The 19,778-nt window shown below is 37.5% G+C and overlaps 1 protein-coding gene across 2 annotated transcripts in view; it reads right to left on the reverse strand.

Annotated features, from left to right (window-relative positions):
• Positions 1-19,778, reverse strand: part of MICU1 (mitochondrial calcium uptake 1) — a 258,934-nt gene that overhangs the window by 159,478 nt on the left and 79,678 nt on the right. Inside the window, exons 5-6 of one of the 2 annotated variants that reach the window (XM_054659695.2) lie at positions 6,724-6,767; positions 5,973-6,140 (exon numbers count right to left, since the gene is read on the reverse strand). In XM_054659695.2, coding sequence (XP_054515670.1) covers positions 5,973-6,140; positions 6,724-6,767 — 212 coding nt within the window. The remainder of the gene's footprint in view (positions 1-5,972; positions 6,141-6,723; positions 6,768-19,778) is intronic. The other variant, XM_009458672.5, reaches the window with a different exon arrangement.

Raw genomic sequence — 19,778 nt, forward strand, 5'->3', positions numbered from 1 at the left:
CAGTAAAATTGATATTCTGATTTTTAAATTCAGGTATTAAAATGTATATATCCCATATTTTCTTTCTATAAAATGAAGTGTTATGTGGTTTCTCAGGTTAGTATGAATTTCTAGCTGTACTTTATCAAAGCAGAAAAGATTAACTTCAACTCTTAGCAAAAAGAAACAAACATCAAGGTTTTTTTTTTGAGCAAACAGTATTAAGGCAGTAAAATTTTAATAAAAGGTCATATAGACAACTGGATTAGACATTCAGAAGGTGGTATCACATAGTGTTCAAGAGAATTTGGAATCCTAGCTATATGATTTTAAGCTAGCTACTTATCTTTTCTGTACTTTTTCTTTTTCTTTTTTTTTTTTTTTTTTTTTTTGAGACAGGGTCTCACTCTGTCGCCCAGGCTGAAGTGCAGTGGTGCAATCTGCAGCCTCTACCTGCTGGGCTCAAGCAGTCCCCCGACCTTATCCTCCTGAGTAGCTAAAACTATAGGCATGCATCACCACACCTGGCAACCTTTTGTATTTTTTGTAGAGAAGGGCTATTGCTATGTTGCCCAGGGTGGTCTGGAACTCCTGAGCTCAAGTAGCCTCCTAAAGCACTGGGATTACAGGCATGAGCCACCGTGCCCAGCCCCTATTTTCTCAATCCGTAAAATGATGATAAAAATAGACAGCTTAAGATAGTGGTTGTGTGCACTAAATGAGTAATTATGTATAAGCCTGGAACATAATAAGCACTCAAAAAGCTTCTTATTATTGACGATAATTCCCACAAGACAAATATAGTCAAGCATTTTTCATTTAGAAATTTCACTTTTCTTTTCTTTCTTGAGACGGAATCTTGCTCTGTTGCCCGGCTGGAGTGCAGTGATGCCAATCCAACTCACTGCAACCTCCACCTCTCAGGTTCAAGCTATTCTCTGTCTCAGCCTCCCAGGTAGCTGGGATTACAGGTGTGCACCACCATGCCCAGCTAATTTTTAGATTTTTAGTGGAGATGGGGTTTCACCATATTGGCCAGGTTGGTCTTGAACTCCTGACCTCAAGTGATCCGCCTGCCTCGGCCTGCCAAAGTGCCGCGATTACAGGCCTGAGCCTCTGGGCCTAGCCCAGAAATTTCACTTCAAACCAAAAAAATAAACCACTGACAACCAATGAGTGAAAATGAGGTTTTAAAAAAGGGCCCAGTCATCATGCCCAAAGTAACATGTGACTTTGAAATATCTGTGAGGAACTTCTGGCTTAAAGGAAATACTTTTATTCTCTTGGCATCTGTTACAGTGTTTTTAAAGCAAGAATTTCCCTATATAAAGAAAAAGAAAACAGAAATGATATACCCTACTTTAAAAATGGGATAGGGCAAATGAAAACACAGATAACAAGAAAGACTAATAAAATTATATTTACATATTCATATTTAGCCAAAAACCTGAATAAATATATTAATTAACCAAGAATTTCCACTTGAGTGGTTTCAGGTCTCTGGAAGCCAAGAGAGAGAGGGAAAGACATGGCTAATTAACAATGCAGAATTACATGTCATATTATAACCAGTTATCTAAATTTGACTAGAGTAGTTCAAATAAATGTGGAGAATTCATCAAACCCTGTCCCATGAGACTTTTAATACCCTATGTCCTAATTTACATTTCCTCAATCTTCAAAACATTTAACTCTTAAAAGACAGAAAATTTCTTAACAACTTACTATATATGTCAAGGAGTAAAACTACACTTGACCTTATTCTAGGGTCTTATTTTATCTGAGAAATAGAGTAAATAATTAGAACTCGAATAAAGCACCAAGAAGTATTACATTATAGGAAAAAATGTGTTCATATTCTCTTTAGAAGAACCAACAATTTCCCCCAAAAGGAATGGTATTTTAAAGTTAATTTGTTAATATTTTCAAAAAGAACTTTTACCTAGTAAAAGAGAATGTAGTAATATTAAAGCTTTGATTTTCAACTATGACTTCCATCTGTTCCTCTACTAATCATATTGTCTGTTATAAACACTATAATCAATACTTCCCTTTCTTGGTTTTGACTATACTTTTATCTCTTTACAGATAAATGTGGATAATATTTCATTTTTATTTGATGTAAAATGTTTTCTTGTTCCATGTAAACAAATATTCTTGTAGATAACATAAAGGAGGTGGAAATAAAATACACATTAGTTTTTTCTTCCAAGTTTGAGAGACTGTCAAGGTTCTGAGGGGACTGTAGTTACAAATAATGGAAAAACTCAATTCAGAGGCATTATTTCTGAAACGTTCAGGGAGAGGTTGGGGGAAAGGGGAATCAATAGGTAGGAAAGAATAACAAATCTATTCTCTAAAAAAGAAATACATGGTGGTATGATGATAATGAACAATTGGTTTCAATAGACAATTTTATTGCTTGAAAACAGTGTATAAACTATAGCTTTTAGAAGACATAAGGGGACTGAATCCAACGTTGCGGAAATTGGTATTCCTTGCTTAAGGAACAATTTCATCTATACCAAGAAATTTTATTCTGTGACTTTATAAAAAAAATGGTGATGTTTGATGTGGAGACAGTTGTCTATTACATGCAATAGAAACAGGAAATACAAAATATAATTTCTATCTTTGGTCTGCTGAGGGGAAAAAAGGGGTAAGAGAAAATGGGAAAATAAAGAAGGCTACAAACCACTTGAAATAAATCACGCAAATAAAAGAGAGCAACTAAATGATTACATGAAAGAAATATTTAACAATAATGTAAAATAAAGCCTCCACTTAGAAATAATTGCTTTGTTTTATATGCCAACTAGATGGTAAAATCATAAAAGATGATAAATGAAACAAAGAAAAAATATAGTTTTCATTAAATAAATAATCCAAATTCATGAAATGACTGTATTGACAAATTGTTAGCAGAATACATGGATACTAGGGGAAGGTGCTTTTTTTTTTTTTTTTTTTTTCTTTCTTTTCACAAGAAGGATTCAACACAGGAAGGTGCATTTAGAAAGAATCTATGACATATTACATTAAAACAAAAGCTGGCCGGACATGGTGGCTCACGCCTGTAATCTCAACACTTCGGGAGGCCGAGGTGGGCAGATTACCTGAGGTCAGGAGTTCAAGACCAGCCTGGCCAACATGGTAAAACCCCGTCTCTATTAAAAATACAAAAAAATTTAGCCGGGTGTTGTGGTGGATGCCTGTAATCCCAGCTACTCAGAAGGCTGAGGCAGGAGAATCGCTTGGGAACCCAGGAGGCAGAGGTTGCAGTGGGCCGAGATCACGACATTGCACTCCAGCCTGGGTGACAAGAGCGAAACTCCATCTCAAAATAATAATAACAATAATAATAATAATAATGCCAGAATATATTTTGTATTACCATCTCTATAATAATGCTAATAAGCTATTTATAATAATTTTCAAATGTCTTCTAAGAGAAAATCCGAACTCTTTCAAGATTTGAAGTTTTAAACTTTTAAACCTAGTCTCATATTTTCAAAATAATATCACTTATCTACGAAACATATTCTTAAAACCAGTGGTAACCATAGCTGTTACCATTCTTTATACGAGACCTATGATAGTAGATGGTTTGGAAATGCAATAGACTATGCAAGTGCCAATAATAATGTATTTCATAACTTTTCTACAAGGGAAATTTCTAGTATTCTAAAAGTATTAGTGTCCATTAACATAAAGTAATAATGGGCTCTGGAAAAAGATTCAACTACAAATTCAAAAGCTGCTTAATTAAATTCAGTTCTCACTGACTATCAGTTGAAATAGTAATGTCTCATTTACTTCTTACAGGGAACCTTCTAGTTAATTAAACAGATCAGGAAAAAAATATTTTAGCAAAACAAGAAATAACTATCCAATTATTTGTCAATATCAGTTGCACCACTCTTTCCTATTTTGCATCTGGAGGTTCCATTATTCAGGTAGAAATTTAAAACATCCCAGGAAAATATTATTTTTATATTTGTTCTTACTTTCAATGACAAAAAGGCTGAAGTTTAATTCAATTAGAAGGCAATAAAATAAGCTAGTGTTTGTTACTGGTCAAATTTTGGACTTTGTTAAATGGTGTGCTAAAAGTTAAGATAATGGGGGCTAAGACAATAGGAGTAAATAATTCTTTCTCTAAGATTTAATAGTTTATCTTTCAAATTAAAAAAAACAGAGGGAGAGGGAAAAAAAATTATCCATTTAAAAATCAAAGCAAGCCTAAAAGGAAATTCCTCTTAGGTGTTTAGCTTTCTAACTACATTTCTGGCTATAATGCATAAAATTACTATAATATCATTACACACAAATCTGTTTTTTTAACAGAAAATTGTCTTAGAATTCATATATTCTAGAAGCAGCTACTTAAGAATTAAGATTTTCTGGATGAGACAACAAAAGAGTCATGAAGATCTAAAGAAAAATGATGGTGGCTCACACCTGTAATTCCAGCACTTTGGGAGGCGGGCGGATCATGAGGTCAGGATATCGAGACCATCCTGGCCAACATGGTGAAACCCTGTCTCTACTAAAAATAAAAAAATTAGCTGGGCATGGTGGTGTGTGCCTGTAATCCCAGCTACTTAAGAGGCTGAGGCAGAAGAATCGCTTGAACCAGGGAGTCGGAGGTTGCAGTGAGCTGAGATGGTGCCACTGCACTCCAGCCTGGCGATAGAGCGAGATTCCATCTCAAAAAAAATAAAAAATATAAAAAGAAAGAAAAATGAAAAGACTGACAGTTGAGAAAGTACTGACCGTTACAATTATCAAGCGAAAGACTTCATACATAACAAAAAAACATGGAAAACTTTTAAACTGATCAAACAATAAATGAATTTATTCATTACATAAGTTTTTTTTTTTTTTTTTTTTTTTTAGTCCTTTATCTTTTTTTTTTGAGACGGAGTCTCGCTCTGTTGCCCAGGCTGGAGCGCAATGGCACAATCTTGGCTCACTGCAACCTCTGCCTCCTGGGTTCAAGTGATTCTCCAAATAACCAAAAAAAGTTATTTATTGCTTGGTGTGGTGGCTCACGCCTGTAATCACAGCACTTTGGGAGGCCGAGGCAGGCAGATCACGAGGTCAGGAGATTGAGACCATCCTGGCTAACACAGTGAAACCCCATCTGTACTAAAAATACAAAAAAAGTAGCTGGGCATGGTGGTGGGAGCCTGTAGTCCTAGCTACTCGAGAGGCTGAGGCAGGAGAATGGTGCAAACCCAGGAGGTGGAGCTTGCAGTGAGCCGAGATTGCTCCACTGCACTCCAGCCCAGGCGACAGAGCGAGACTCCATCTCAAAAAAAAAAAGGTATTTATTAAAATGAATTTGCTATAAGTTATTACTGACTTAATGAGTCAGACCTCCACCAAGGAATATGTGATTGACTACTGTAGTTAATTTTTTGCAAGTCATTAAACATTTATTGTTGCCTCCTGTGTGCCAGGCCCATGCTGGACTCTGAGTGACACAAAAACAGGTAAGATAGGGACCTGACCCTCCAAAGACTCTGAAATCAGAAGTGTTGCAGTAAGTCCTCACATTGGATAGGGTACTTTACCATAGATAAAGCAGAGACACCAAGGATCAGAGAAAAGATGAAGCTGTCCCAAAGCAGAGTTAGGACCTTGAGCCGAGGTCTCCTAACATCTAGTTCAGCACTCTTCCTTTTTGATCATTCTTTTAGAATATGTGACTTTAAAAAGAGGATATTCACAGATGGAGGCATTTTAAGGCACTGTGCCACCTTAATAGGAAAGGTAACTTTTAGGCAGGTGGCCTTAGCTGAGATCTCTCTCAAATCTTAAGGCAGCTACTCATTCTTTTCACTTGTATAAAAGAGCTCAACACTTATCTCTCCACCTTACCAGGATATGGACTTTTATGTAATAATGCAGGAATTGGCATATTTCTGCAAAATCAGTTTTTACTAACCCTGACCTCTCCCCATCTAGACCCTCTTTTGTGATCCTGCCTTTTCCAGCCACTCCATGATTTTCCTTCTGACTTCCTGTTCATTGTGCTTTGTAGAACCATGCCTGGCTCTTTCTTCTTTCTGAAGTGCTTTCTTCCTCCTCTGTAAAATTGACCCTTTACTTTTCTTTCTGACCCTGTGTAATATTTTCTTTTTGGAGAATCTGGCCTGAAAGGAAAAAACATGTTTGACTGCTTTATGAGACAATAAAACTGAAAGTCTCATTTTCTATACCTAAGAATAATTTGTTATATTATTTATTCAGGTATAAATAATTAAAAATAAGTATAGTGCAAACTTATAGGCAAATCTGGAGCAGTCTTCATAATTATTACAAAAGCACTACAAGGACCTTTGTAATTTTCTAGTTAAGATTATTGCTAGACACTATCATAAAGTCAGAGAAAGGTCAAATCACGGAAGCGTTTTGTAATAAATGCCAATACAGTATTGGGGGGCTTATTAATCTTTATGATGACTATTGAGTTAACATTCAAAAGTCAACAAACACTGAATTAGCCCTTAATATAAACAGGAGGCAATACATGAGAGTTACCTTACATGGAAAAATATAGAACCTTCTGCCTCTTTCTGTAGAGGTATGTAGAGGCACAGACCCCCTAACCTAAGCATGCTCTTTTGGTAAGATAAACAGGTATTCAGTGATTTCTCACACATAACTATAGAGGAACTTAAAAATCTTCTTAGTAAATGATAGGATATATGTATAGAAGTGTCATAGTTTGCTCACCTTTCCATCAAAGCGTTTTATTATATATTGATCCAGACCCAAGTCTGTAAAAGAAAAGGAAAAAACATTTAGCTACTGATTATAACTCAAGTGAAATATATAAAATGACAGCTCTTGGTTTTGTTTCCAGTCATTCAATTAAAAGTACAAAACATTTATTCAAAGGCCACAGGAATGAATATTTTGCCCCACTTTCAGATTTAAAGTGTGAGTGCTAAGAGATACCAACCCTTTTATTTTACATATCAGAAAAGTAAGGCTCTAAGAAGGTAAAAATGTGCAAACCTATTCAACAGTAGAGTCCAGTTAGAACTCTGGACTCCTCCCAAGGTGGTGCTCTTTTCATTATATCAAGGTGCTATATTACTTTTCATTTAGGTAAGGAATATTAGTTTAATCTGAATGCATAATAATTTTTTCTATCAAGTTCAAAGAAAATAATTAAACACCAAAAAAAAAAAAAAAACTATTGCAGTACACCTAAACAGACACAAACAGACCATCTTAACATTACCTTTTAAAATTAGGTTAAATTTAAAAATTTACTTGGGAATATCTAGCTTTGGATTCTGTGCACTGTGAAAAATTAAGTGACTATATTCGGTGGCATTGAGGGCAGGGATAGTTTTGTCTTTGCACATAGCTTTATCCCCAGCATTTAGAACAGTGCTTGATCAATAAATATCTGTAAAAGAATGAATGAATAAGAAACAGTCCTTGCCTTGAAAAGTCACAATTTAGTTAGAAAGACATACGGATATAATAATTAACATTACAAGGGAGCATACAATTAGTTCAATAAAAGGGTGCTGTGGGAGTTTTGAGGGTGGAGAAATTAGTACTCAGTTACACTTATTTTCTTGCATAATTATTCAGTTCTTTTCTTTCAGTTGTCACTAGTTCAGGCCCTTACCTCACTATGCCCACACTATTACAATCATCAGATTATCATTGCTCCCAGAAAAAGCTTTTTGCATTTCTAATTTAAACATTTGGGTATACATTCTTCTTATCTGAAATGTGCCTCATCTTCCAGAAGCCAGCCCTAAACAAACTGAACCATTGACTGTAAAAGAAACAGATAATTTAAGACACAGAAAGAAATGTTAGAAACAATTTTAATTTGCAACCTGACAGATATTTAAGAGAGTGTAAGTCATAAAGGCTGATATTTATCAGAACAGGCTTCTGATAAAAGAACAGAGAACAAGAAAGAGTTCTAGACAATTAAAACTTTGATTGCCTATCTCCCTCTATTTTTTATTTTATTTTATTTTATTTTATTTATTTATTTATTTTGAAACAGAGTCTTGCTCTGTCACCCAAGCTGGAGTGCAGTGGCACGATCTTGGCTCACTGCAACCTCCACCTCCTGGGTTCAAGTGATTCTCCTGCCTCAGCCTCCCAAGTAGCTGGGATTACAGGTGTGTGCCACGATACCTGTCTGATTTTTGTATTTTTAGTAAAGATGGGGTTTTGCCAGGTTGGCCAGGCTACTAGGTCAGGTCTAGAACTCCTAACCTCAGGTGATCCACCCGCCTCAGCCTCCCAAAGTGCTGGGATTACAGGCATAAGCCACCGCATCCAGCCCTATTTTTTAATATACTGTCAAAAGATGAGGATAAGGTAACCTCCCAAACTACTGCCAAAGGACAGCGGGATAGAAAATAGAAAATATAAGATAGAATTATAGAAAACAGAGACTCAATCCAAGAGGTTTAGTATCCTACAGGACCTTTCTCATTCAGAAACAGGGAGAAAATAATCCAAAAAATACTAGCAGAAACTTTCTCATAACTATAGAGAGACAGACTAAAAGACCTTACCAAGTGTTCTAAGCATATTGAACAAAAAAAACTACCCACACTTCAGTGTATGCTTGTGAAATTTCAGAATACCAAGGATAAAAAAATCCTAAAGATTTTCAGGAAAAAATCTTCCTGGTTCCTTACAAAGGCAAGAGAATCAGAATAGAATCAGATGTCTCACAAGTAAAACTTGGTACATCAACTAAGGCAGATATATGCTTACTAATTGCATCAGCACTGTCCAACAGAAATATAGTGTCAATAACAAATGCAAGTCACATGTGTAATTTAAAATTTTCTAACAGCCATCTTTAAAAAGGTAGAAAGGAAGAAATTCTGTCATTTGAGGCAACATGGATGCAACTGGTTGACATTATGTTAAATGAAATAAGGCAGGAAGAGAAAGTTAAACACCGCATGTTCTCATCCCTACGTGGAAGCCAGAAGAAGTCGATCTCATATAAGTAGAAAGTAGAACAGGGTATACCAGAGGCTGGGAAGGATAGGGGAAATGGGAGGGACTAGAAAAGATCTGTTAAAGGATACAAAATTACACCTAGATAGGAAGAACAAGTTCTAGTGTTCTATAGCATTGTAGAGTTAACAACAATATTTATACAGTTTCAAATATCTAGAAGGAAGGCACTGACGCAAAGAAATGATAAATGTTTGATGGTGATATGCTAATTACCCTTATCTAATCACTATATAAATTATATGTATCAAAACAGCACTATGTACCCCATAAATATGTACAATTATTATGTCAATTTAAAAATAAGGTTAATTAATTAATTAATTTTTTTTTTGAGATGGAGTCTCGCTTTGTCCCCCAGGCTGGAGTGCAGTGGCATGATCTCGGCTCACTGCAACCTCCACCTCCTGGGTTCAAGCGATTCTCCTGCCTTAGCCTCCTGAGTAGCTGGGGCTACAGCTGCGTGCCACCATGCCCGGCTAATTTTTTTTTTTGTATTTTTAGTAGAGACAGGGTTTCACCGTGTTAGCCAGGATGGTCTTGATCTCCTGACCTCATGATCCGCCCACCTCAGCCTCCCAAAGTGCTGGGATAAAAGGCGTGAGCCACCGTGCCCAGACAAAAATAACGTTAAAATTTTAAAAGGGCAAAAAGAAACAAGTGAAATTAATTTTAATACTTTATTTAATTGAATATATCCAAATAGTATCATTTTAAGTAGTAATCAAGAGAAAATATTGAGATATTTTACATTTTTTAATACTACATTTTCAAAATCGGGGTGTATCTTGTAATTATAATACATCTCAACTCAGACTTGCCACATTTCAAGTGCTCAGTAGCCAAATATGGCTACTGGCTACTGTATTAGACAGCACAGGTTTTAGGTTATCAGGGCAATACCCAGAATAACTCAAAATGTAACTTAAAATTTTAAAGGTGGTTACTTCTGTGACATGAACTGTGAAGATGGAGAAGATAGAACACATTTATGTTTTATATTTTATGCTCTTCATTATATTAAAAAAATGGTGAGGGGGAAGGGGCATGGGAGGACAACCTGGCACTCACTGAGAATTATTGTCATTTTATAAGCAAATACTGACATGAAGTAGGCCAAGACTTTCATTATTTCAAGTTGAAAGAAATGATTATTTCACTTTGTTATGTTTTGATTTATTTACCTGCCAAATGAAGGAGATGGTTGGATTAGATCAGTTCTTAAAATGTTTGGAAGTGGAGTGTGGGGAATGTGGATGGATGAAGTAATTCAAGCTATTGTCCCTAACTACTCCTCTAGAAAATCTAATAGGCCCAATTACTGGGGGCAGGGAGAGCATGGAGAATGAAAGGAGAAAAAATAGCATGTGTAGTTTAAAACTAATACTTAGGTGACTTCCATATGACATTTCCCTTTCAGTTTGCTACCCAAACCTTTTGGTCCCAGCTTAGAAACACCAGACTATAGCTATGTTGTTTTCACTGAGATGTTTCCTATGGTTTTTAAACTTTTATTCAAAGAACTTTCAGTCATTTAATTTAATGCTCATAGTGTGTTATAAACACTACCTTTGCCTTTTTATTGATAAGAAAGCCAAGGCTCAGAAGGTTAAATGACTGTTTTTTAATTTTAACTCTAATAATCTTCTAATTATGGCAGTTGCCTCTTTTCTTGAATCCACACCCAAAATACTATAAATATGTGTGTAAAAGTAGAGTATATGTAAAAGTAGAGTATGTGTAAAGGTACACACATACTGTTAAGAATAGTCTCAGTTTAAGCCTCAGAGTGAACATTTAAAAGACTTGTTTAAAGACAATGGCAACTGACTTTGTCAAACTCATTTTGTCAAAAGACACAAGGGCAACTGAATCAAATATGTCATTTCAAGATCTACAAATTAGAATAATAATTAACATTACAAGGGAGCATACAATTAGTTCAATAAAAGGGTGCTGTGGGAGTTTTGAGGGTGGAGAAATTAGTACTCAGTTACACTTATTTTCTTGCATAATTATTCAGTTCTTTTCTTTCAGTTGTCACTAGTTCAGGCCCTTACCTCACTATGCCCACACTATTACAATCATCAGATTATCAGTTAAAAATAACAGTACAAACTATCAAGGAGAAGACTGAAACATTTGAAAATATCAATATTGACAACTTCTGTGCATTAAAAATCACCACAAACAAAATAAAAAGACAGGCCCCAGACTAGGACAGGAGATCTGCAATGTATATAACAGATTTCAGTGAGAATATATAAACTACTTTTACTAAAAAGGATAATCAAATGGAAAAATGAACAGAGACTATAAACAGGCAATTCATAGAAAAGGCAATGTAAGTAGTCAATAACATGCAGAGATGATAAGCCTCACTTGTCATTAGTGAAATGCAAAATAAAACCAGAAAAATCTTTAAAACACTTTAAAGTGTAGAGTTTTTGTGTGTCTGTGATCAAAGTTAAGCTGTTATCAGCTTGAAATAATCTGTTATAATTATGTTTTTTGTAAGCCTCACGGTAGCCACAAAGAAAAATCCTGTAATAGATACTCTAAAAATAAAAGGCAAGGAATTAAAATATACTACCAGAGAAAATAACTACAAAGGAAGACAAAGAAGACAGTAACAAAGGAAAAAAAGGAAGACAGGGGTTACAAAACAACCAGAAAATGAGGAACAAAATGGCTATAATAAAGTCCTTACATATCAATAATAACAGTGACTATAAATGGTCTAAATTCTCCAATTAAAAAACATAGAATGGCTGAATAAATTTTTTTTAAAAAGACCCAACTATATGATGCCTATAAGAGACTCATTTCACCAGTAAGGACACAAACAGACTGAAAGTAAGTAAAGGGAAAAAGATATTCGGAAATAGAAACCAAAAGAGAGCAGGAGTAGCTATACCTAGATAAAATAGAGTATAAGTCAAAAACTGTAAAAAGAGACAAAGAAGGTATTATTTAGTAATAAAGGAGTCAATTCATTAAGAAGATATGACAATTGTAAATATATATGAACCCAATCTCAGTGCACCTAAATATAAAGCAAATATTAATAGATCTAAACAGAGAGAGAGATTGCAATACAATAATATTAGGGGGCTTCAACATCCCACTTTCAGTAACGGGCAGATCATCTAGATAGAAAATCAATAAAGAAACATCAGATTTAAACTGTACTCTGGACCAAATGGACTTAAGACAGATTTACAGAACATTCCATCCAACTGCTACAGAATACACATTCTTCTCACCTGTACATGAACACTTCTCCAGGACAGATCATATGTTAGCCCACAAAACAAGTCTTAACAAATTTAAGAAGACTGAAACTGTATCGAGTATCTTTTCTGACCACAATGATATATAACTAGAAATAAATAACAGGAGGAACTTTGGAAACTTTACAAAGATGTGGAAATCAAGCAATATGCTCCTGAATAATGGGTCAATGAAGAAATTAAAAAGAAAATTTTAAACATTTCTTGAGACAAACAAAAATGGAAACGCAATATGTTTTTGCTATGGAATATACCAAAAACAATTCTAAGAGGGAAGTTGATAACAATAAACACTACACTGAAAAAGAAGAAAGCCCTCAAATAAACAACCTAATATTGCATCTTAGGGAACTAGAAAAACAAGAACAAACTCAACTAAATATTAGTAGGAGGAAGGAAATAATAAAGATCAAGCAGATAGAGAGTAGAAAAAGCACAAAGAGACAATAATTTACTTTCATAAGTTTGTTAAAATTTAAATCTGATAATACCAAGTGTTGGCAGCAGTGCAGAGGAAGAAACTCATATATTCTTGGAGAGAAGATAAATTATTCTATCAACTCTGGAAATCAATTTGGCAATGTCTACCAAATGTGAAGAGGAATGTACTCTATGGGCTAGCAAGTCCAGTTCCAGGTATATGCTGAAAATAACTTCTTGGCTAGGCGTGGTGACTCATGCCTGTAATCCCAGCACTTTGGGAGGCCGAGACAGGTGAATCACCTGAGGTCAGGAGTTCAAGACCAATCTGACCAACAGGGTGAAACCCCGTCTCTACTAAAAATACAAAATTAGCTAGGCATGGTGGCGCATGCCTGTAATCCCAGCTACTTGGGAGGCTGAGGCAGGGGAATCACTTGAACCCAGGAGATGGAGGTTGCAGTGAGCTGAGATTGTGCCACTGCACTCCAGCCTGGGCAACCAGAGTGAAACTCCATCTCAAAAAAAAAAAAAGAAAAGAGAAAGAAAATAACTTACTGCAAATATGCACCAGGGCACATATAGGAGAATATTCACTGCAGTATGGTTTGTAATGATTAAAAAAAAAACTGGCATGGAGCCAGATGTGGTATCTTACACTTATAATCCCAGCAGTTTGGAAGTCTGAGGTGGGAAGATCACTTGAGGCCAAGAGTTTGAGAGCAACCTGGGCAACACAGTGAGACACTTGTCTCTACAAAAAAAAATTTAATTAGCTTGGTGTGATGGTACACACCTGTAGTCCTAGCTACTCAGGAACTAAAAGTGGGGGATAACTTGAGCCCAGGAGTTCAAGGTTACATGAACTATGAACATGCCACTGCATTCTAGCCTGGGCAACAGAGCAAGACCCTGTCTCTAAAACAAAACAAAACAAAAAACTGGCATGGTAGATTAGATTACTGATCTCAAATATTTACTTCCTTCCCATTGACCTCTATGGAAAAGCCATTGGGCTTTGTTGTGTAACTTGTTTTAGCCAATGGGATATTAGCAGATGGGACATAAGCATCCTTAAAATGGACTTCTGAGGTTGGCTTTCTTTCTTATATCTTGGCCATCTATAAGAAAAATATATCCTGGATGGGCCAGTGGTCTAAAAAGTTATAAACACATAAAGCAGGCTGACAAATCTGCTGACAAACTTTCAGAGCTATCCTAGCTTAATTAGACAACCTCTAGCCTATCTACAGAGCTCAGCTGAGAGCAGCAGAGAGCACTTCATGGGATCTGCAGATGAAAGTGCCTTTGCAAAGATTATGACAGAAAGAGAAGTCTAGCATGGCTGACTCCATCTTGCTTCTAGTCTCATAGGCTAGCTGTCCTTACTCATTCCTGGGCAAGAGCCCGGGAATTGGAGGAATTTAGACTATAGTTTAACTTGAAAGCAAGAATGCTAATAGTCCCTCCCTAAAACTCCTTGCTCAGGTACCAAAGCAACCTTTGTAAAACTAGTAAAAGGCCACAAGATTAGGATTATGGAAGAGGCCTGAATTCCATTAAAATGTAGGCTTAGTTTCTCTAATCCCTTACAACTCAGGTGGCATGTGCCCAGAGGTCACAAGACTTGTGACTTCCCTAACTGCTTCTATAAATAGCATCACTATTGTAGAATCTAAGACTGATCTTTTGAGATATTTTTCAGACTTTTGCATTCTGGCAACTGAATGACCCCACCCAGACCCATGACTCATGACTGAACCTGTCCTGTGGCCCAAACATAGAGGCAGCCTCAGTGCATGAGGACTGTTTTCCACACCCCTGTGATTTCATCCTCAACCAATCTGCAGCACCCATTCCCTAGTCCCCTGCCCACCAAACTATCCATAAAAACCCTAGCCTCTCAGTCCTTAGGGAGGCTGACTTGATGAATAATAAACTCCTGTCCTCCTACTTGGCTGGCCTTGCATTAATTAAACTCTCTTTACGGCAATACGGCTGTATCAGTTAATCAGCTCTATCTGTGCAGTGGGCAACAAGAACTTGTCAGGCAATTACAGAGAAGCATGAGCTAAATAAATGTTTGTTATGCCACTGACATTTTCTGGTTGGTTGTTACATAGCAATAACTGACTAATAAATCATATACTGGCATATTTGTATAAATTTATACAAATAATATCCACAACTTATAGCAGTGAAAATAAAAGAACAGCTAACTGTTCTTTACATAAAAGTAAGGGAAACTTATAAAACTTATACAAAAGTAAGGGAAATGTAGTAATCATGCTGCAGTAATAAATATAATCATCCCCTAGGGAAGGACAATGAATATACATGATGTTATAGTCTTCAACAAAAATGATAAACACCAAATTAATAACAGTGGTTATCTCTAATAAGAATGGGAGTGAAATGGGATTGCAGATAACTCTTTTTATGGACACTGAAATTTTAATTTCATGTCACTTTCAAGTTTCACAAAGCTGCTTCTTGTGATTTTTTTTCACCCATTTAAAAAATGTAAAAACCATTCTCTGCTCATGGGCCATACAGAAATAGGCAGTTGGCTGTAGATGGCCAATCCCTGCTCTGTACTAAGCAGCACTACAGAGGATTAAAAACAAAAGGAGTGAGCAGGATATTATCTTGACTCTTTCACAGGACTCACAACAGGGGTGCCTTGTTTGCTTAGCCTGCCCCTGTCTACCTGTTGCGGGAGGGAGTGTGCAAGCAAACAAGTGCAGGAACCAGAGCAAGCAAGTGCAGGAACCAGCCAACTGCTTTTGGGTGCCAGCAGGAGCAAACGCCGTACGGGCCATGCAGCAGCATCTGGATGGGGGTGCCTGCAATTCCTGAAGCCCCAGAGGGTGGTTACAGTGCTCCTTTAGTTCTGCCATCCACAGATGGCTTAAGTGTTAACAGCTCAGCGGGCCCTCTGCCTCATCATGTGGGACAGCTGCCCTCCGCCAGCAAGGGCAAAGGGCCAGTGTGACAGCCTTTTTTTGGTATCTGCATTTGTTGGCTCCCAAGCTCCTGTCTGGTGTCCAGGAAAATTGAGGTCGCACGAACAAACTGAAAGATGGTGAATGCAGAGGATTTTACTGAACGATGAAAGTGGCTCTCAGCAGGAAGGGGAGCTGGAAAAGGGATGGGATGGGCAGGTAATCTTCCTCTCAAGTCCAGCTGTCTCTGGCTGGACTCTTCACCAAAAAGTCAAGCCATCAAGCTCTCCCTTGAAGTCAAGTCACTTCTCTCCAATGTTCAGCTGCTTCTCTGACTGAGTCTGGGGTCTTTATAGGCACAGGACGGGGGTGGGCCATGGGTAGTTTAGGAAAGGCAACATTTGAGCAGGCCACTGGAATAGAAGTTCTCACTTTGGGCTGCAGGTTTCAGGCTTTTTGGCTTGAAGGTGGGGTTTTGTCAGGGACCTGCCCTGTCTGCCTAGAATTTTTCTGCCTCTTGTTGCTATCAGTAGAACACGAGGACCTTTACTGAAGGAACTTATCTTGTTTGGAAAAAAACATTAGTGCAAAAATGTTTTTAAAATATATTCCATGTATATAACCATGTGAAAAATTATTAACCAAATTAAAAGTGCTCTAAGGGGCCAGGCATGGCTCACACCTATAATAGGCTATAGGGCATATAGGCTCACACCTATAATCCTGGCACTTTGGGAGGCCCAGAAAGAGGATCATGTGAGCCCAGGAGTTCCAGATCAGCCTGGGCAACATAGCGAGACCCCATCTCAATCAATCAATCAATCCATCAATCAATAAAGTACTGTATGTAAGATTATTAAGGATACTTAGGGACGAACGTGGTGGCTCACGCCTGTAATCCCAGTCCTTTGGGAGGCTGAGGTGGGCAGATCACGAGGTCAGGAGATCGAGACCATCCTGGCTAACACGGTGAAACCCCATCTCTACCAAAAATACAAAAAATTGGCCGGGCATGGTGGCAGGCGCCTGTAGTCCCAGCTGGAGGCTGAGGCAAGAGAATGGCATGAACCCGGGAGGCAGAGCTTGCAGTGAGCCGAGATCGCACCAGTGCGCTCCAGCCTGGGTGACATAGCGAGACCCTGTCTCAAAAAAAAAAAAAAAAAAAAAAGGATACTTAGGGTAAGGGAGGAGACCACTCCTCATATTGTCTTATGCTGACCACCCCTCATATTGTCTTATACCTAATTTCTGCCTCCAAAGAAAGAAGAAGTAAAAACTAAAAGGCAGAAATGAAATCCACAGGCAGACAGCTCGGCGCTGTGCCCTGGGCCTGGTAGTTAAAGATCAACCCCTGACCTAAACGGTTATGTTATCTATAGATTCCAGGCATTGTATGGAAAAGCACTGTGAAAATCCCTGTCCTGTTCTGTTCTGTTCTGATTACCGGTGCATGCAGCCCCCAGTCACGTACCCGCTGCTTGCTCAATTGATCATGATCCTCTCACACAGACCCCCTTAGAGTTGTAAGCCCTTAAAAGGGACAGGAATTGCTCACTCAGGGAGCTCGGTTTTTGGAGACGTGAGTCTTGCCGAAGCTCCCGGCCGAATAAAGCTCTTCCTTCTTTAACCCGGTGTCTGAGGGGTTTTGTCTGCGGCCTGTCCTGCTACAAGGGGTCATCCTAGAGATAATATGGAGTCCAGGAGAAGTAAATCACAATATGATCTGTGTTTCCCTCTTTTACACCCTTTTCATCTCCAATGAAGATGAAATCACATCAAGATAATAAGGTCAGCCAGTTGGATATGGTGGAAAGAAAATAGAGATCCTCTTTGCAATAGGCTATGCTTTGCTCTAAAGAAAGCTCATGTTTTTCTACATAGAACTTTAAAAATTCTCCCCATGCCACTGTTTCCTCAAATAATTGGCCAGCTATGCAGAGCTGGTTACTACAATAGCAAGCACCACTCAAAGCCCAGAGCCTGAAGCAACTATCTATCTCATTATACCTAAGGAGGGCAATGACATTCAGACTTCACAGAGAGGGAGATGGGACATGTTCAAATCGTACAGAATATTTTTTTCCTTTTAATGTCTGTCCTACTCAAGTATGATTACTCCAAACTTTCTTGACATTTGGTACAGAAGAATTCTTATTCATCTTGCACTCTAAAGTTCATCTGCTCCCTATTCATTTTAAAACTGCTTAATTTTAGGGCTTCATGTAGTCTGTGCTTCATGATTATTTTTGAACTGTTCTAAAAGTAAAACTCACAAATTTAGATCTGTTGGGTATCCTGGGATACAGTATGTGTGAAAAATACAACAAAATAAAGTTGAAATATGAGCTACTGGCTACAGTCCAGCCATTTCTGATAGAAATTCAAACTACAAAAAATCTACAGCCTCACTTTTTTCCTTATCTCAACCCATATAGGAATAATATATCTTTTACTTCTGCTGCATCAACATTTCTGGAAATTCCTGTTCATGAGCAAATGAAAACGAAGCCAAATTTCCCACTGAATCTCATTTCAATATATCACTTTCCTCATGATTACTGTTGATGAAAAAAACAAACTCCATAAAATATTTGAAGAGATTATTCTGAGCCAAATGTGAGGACCATAACCAGTGACACGGCCTCAGGAGGTCCAGAGAATATATACCAAAGGTGGTTTGGTTACAACTTGGTTTTACATATTTTAGGAAGATATAAGACATCAGTTAACACATGTAAGGTATACACTGGTTTGGTCCAGAAAGGCAGGACAATCTGAAGCAGGGAAAGGGCTTACAGGCAGATTCAAAGATTTTCTGACTAGCAATTGGTTGAAAGAGTTAAATTATTATGTAAGATCTGGAGTCAATAGAAAGGAGTGGGTTAAGATAGGGGTTGGGGAGAACCAAGGTTCTTATCATGTAAATAAAGTCTCATAGGTGGCTGCCCTTAGAGACAAAAGATGGCAAATAATTTCCTACTCAAGCCTCTAAAAGGTGTTAGACTCTCAGCTATCTCCTCAGGACCAGACAAAGACCAGAAAAAGGGAAGGTGATTCTCTACAGAATGTAAATTTCCCCCAGAAGAGACAGGTTTGCAGGGCCATTTCAAAATGTGTCAAAGAAACATATTTTGCAGTAAAATACTTTGATTTCTTTCAGGGCCTGCTCTCTGTCATGTGATGCTATACTAGTCAGGCTGGAATGTGGTATCTTCTTGCTACAAACAGTCTGTTTTGCAGTCTTAAATATCTGTTTTAATGTTAGTGCTAGTTAGTTAAGCCTGAGTTCCAACAAAGAGTATAATGAGGCATGTCCAAACCCCCTTCCCATCATGGCCTGAACCAGTTTCTCATGTATCTTTGGAATCCCTTTGGCTAAGGGGAGGGGTCCATTCAATCACCCGCCTAGGCCTCCCAGAGTGCTGGTGCACTTTTCTTGTCTTAACTGAACTTCACCTATACCATTTTTTCCTTTGTCTGAGCAAATGATGACAGAGTGACATCAATGACTAAAGTTTCGGTCAATCTCTCCATTGAGATGACCAAAAGAGGGGAATTGTTAAATTAAGTTTAGACTAAAGCTGCCTCCTTATATATTTTAAGTTCAGCCTAAAGCTTCCTCTGTACATAGTGAACTGTAACCTAACTGCGTATGTGTAACATACTCTTGTGCCAATCATCAAGTTGTAGCCAATTATTCAAACGATGTTCAAATAAGGGACACTCCAAGCTGTAACAAATCTGGCCGCTTCTGTATCTTACTTCCATTTTCTGTCCATCACTTTCCTTTTTCTGTCCATAAATCTTCCACCATGTGGCTACACTGGAGCCTCTCTGAACCTATTCTGATTTGGGGACTGCCTAATTTGCCAATTACTCTTTGCTCAATTAAACTCAGTTAAATTTATCTAAAGTTTTTCTCTTAACGCAAACAAGATTTTATCTACATGCAAGCTTTCTTTACTTTCTTCCTTCAATATCACAAAACAAGGTGCTGAAGCTAATTTAAAGGGATCTAAATTTATTATTATTACTATTATTGAGACAGGGTCTCACACTGTTGCCCAGGCTGGAGTACAGTGGCATGACCACAGCCCACTGTAACCTCAAACTC

This window comes from Pan troglodytes, chromosome 8 (assembly GCF_028858775.2).
Source record: "Pan troglodytes isolate AG18354 chromosome 8, NHGRI_mPanTro3-v2.0_pri, whole genome shotgun sequence".
In the NCBI taxonomy this organism is placed as follows: Eukaryota; Metazoa; Chordata; class Mammalia; order Primates; family Hominidae; genus Pan; species Pan troglodytes.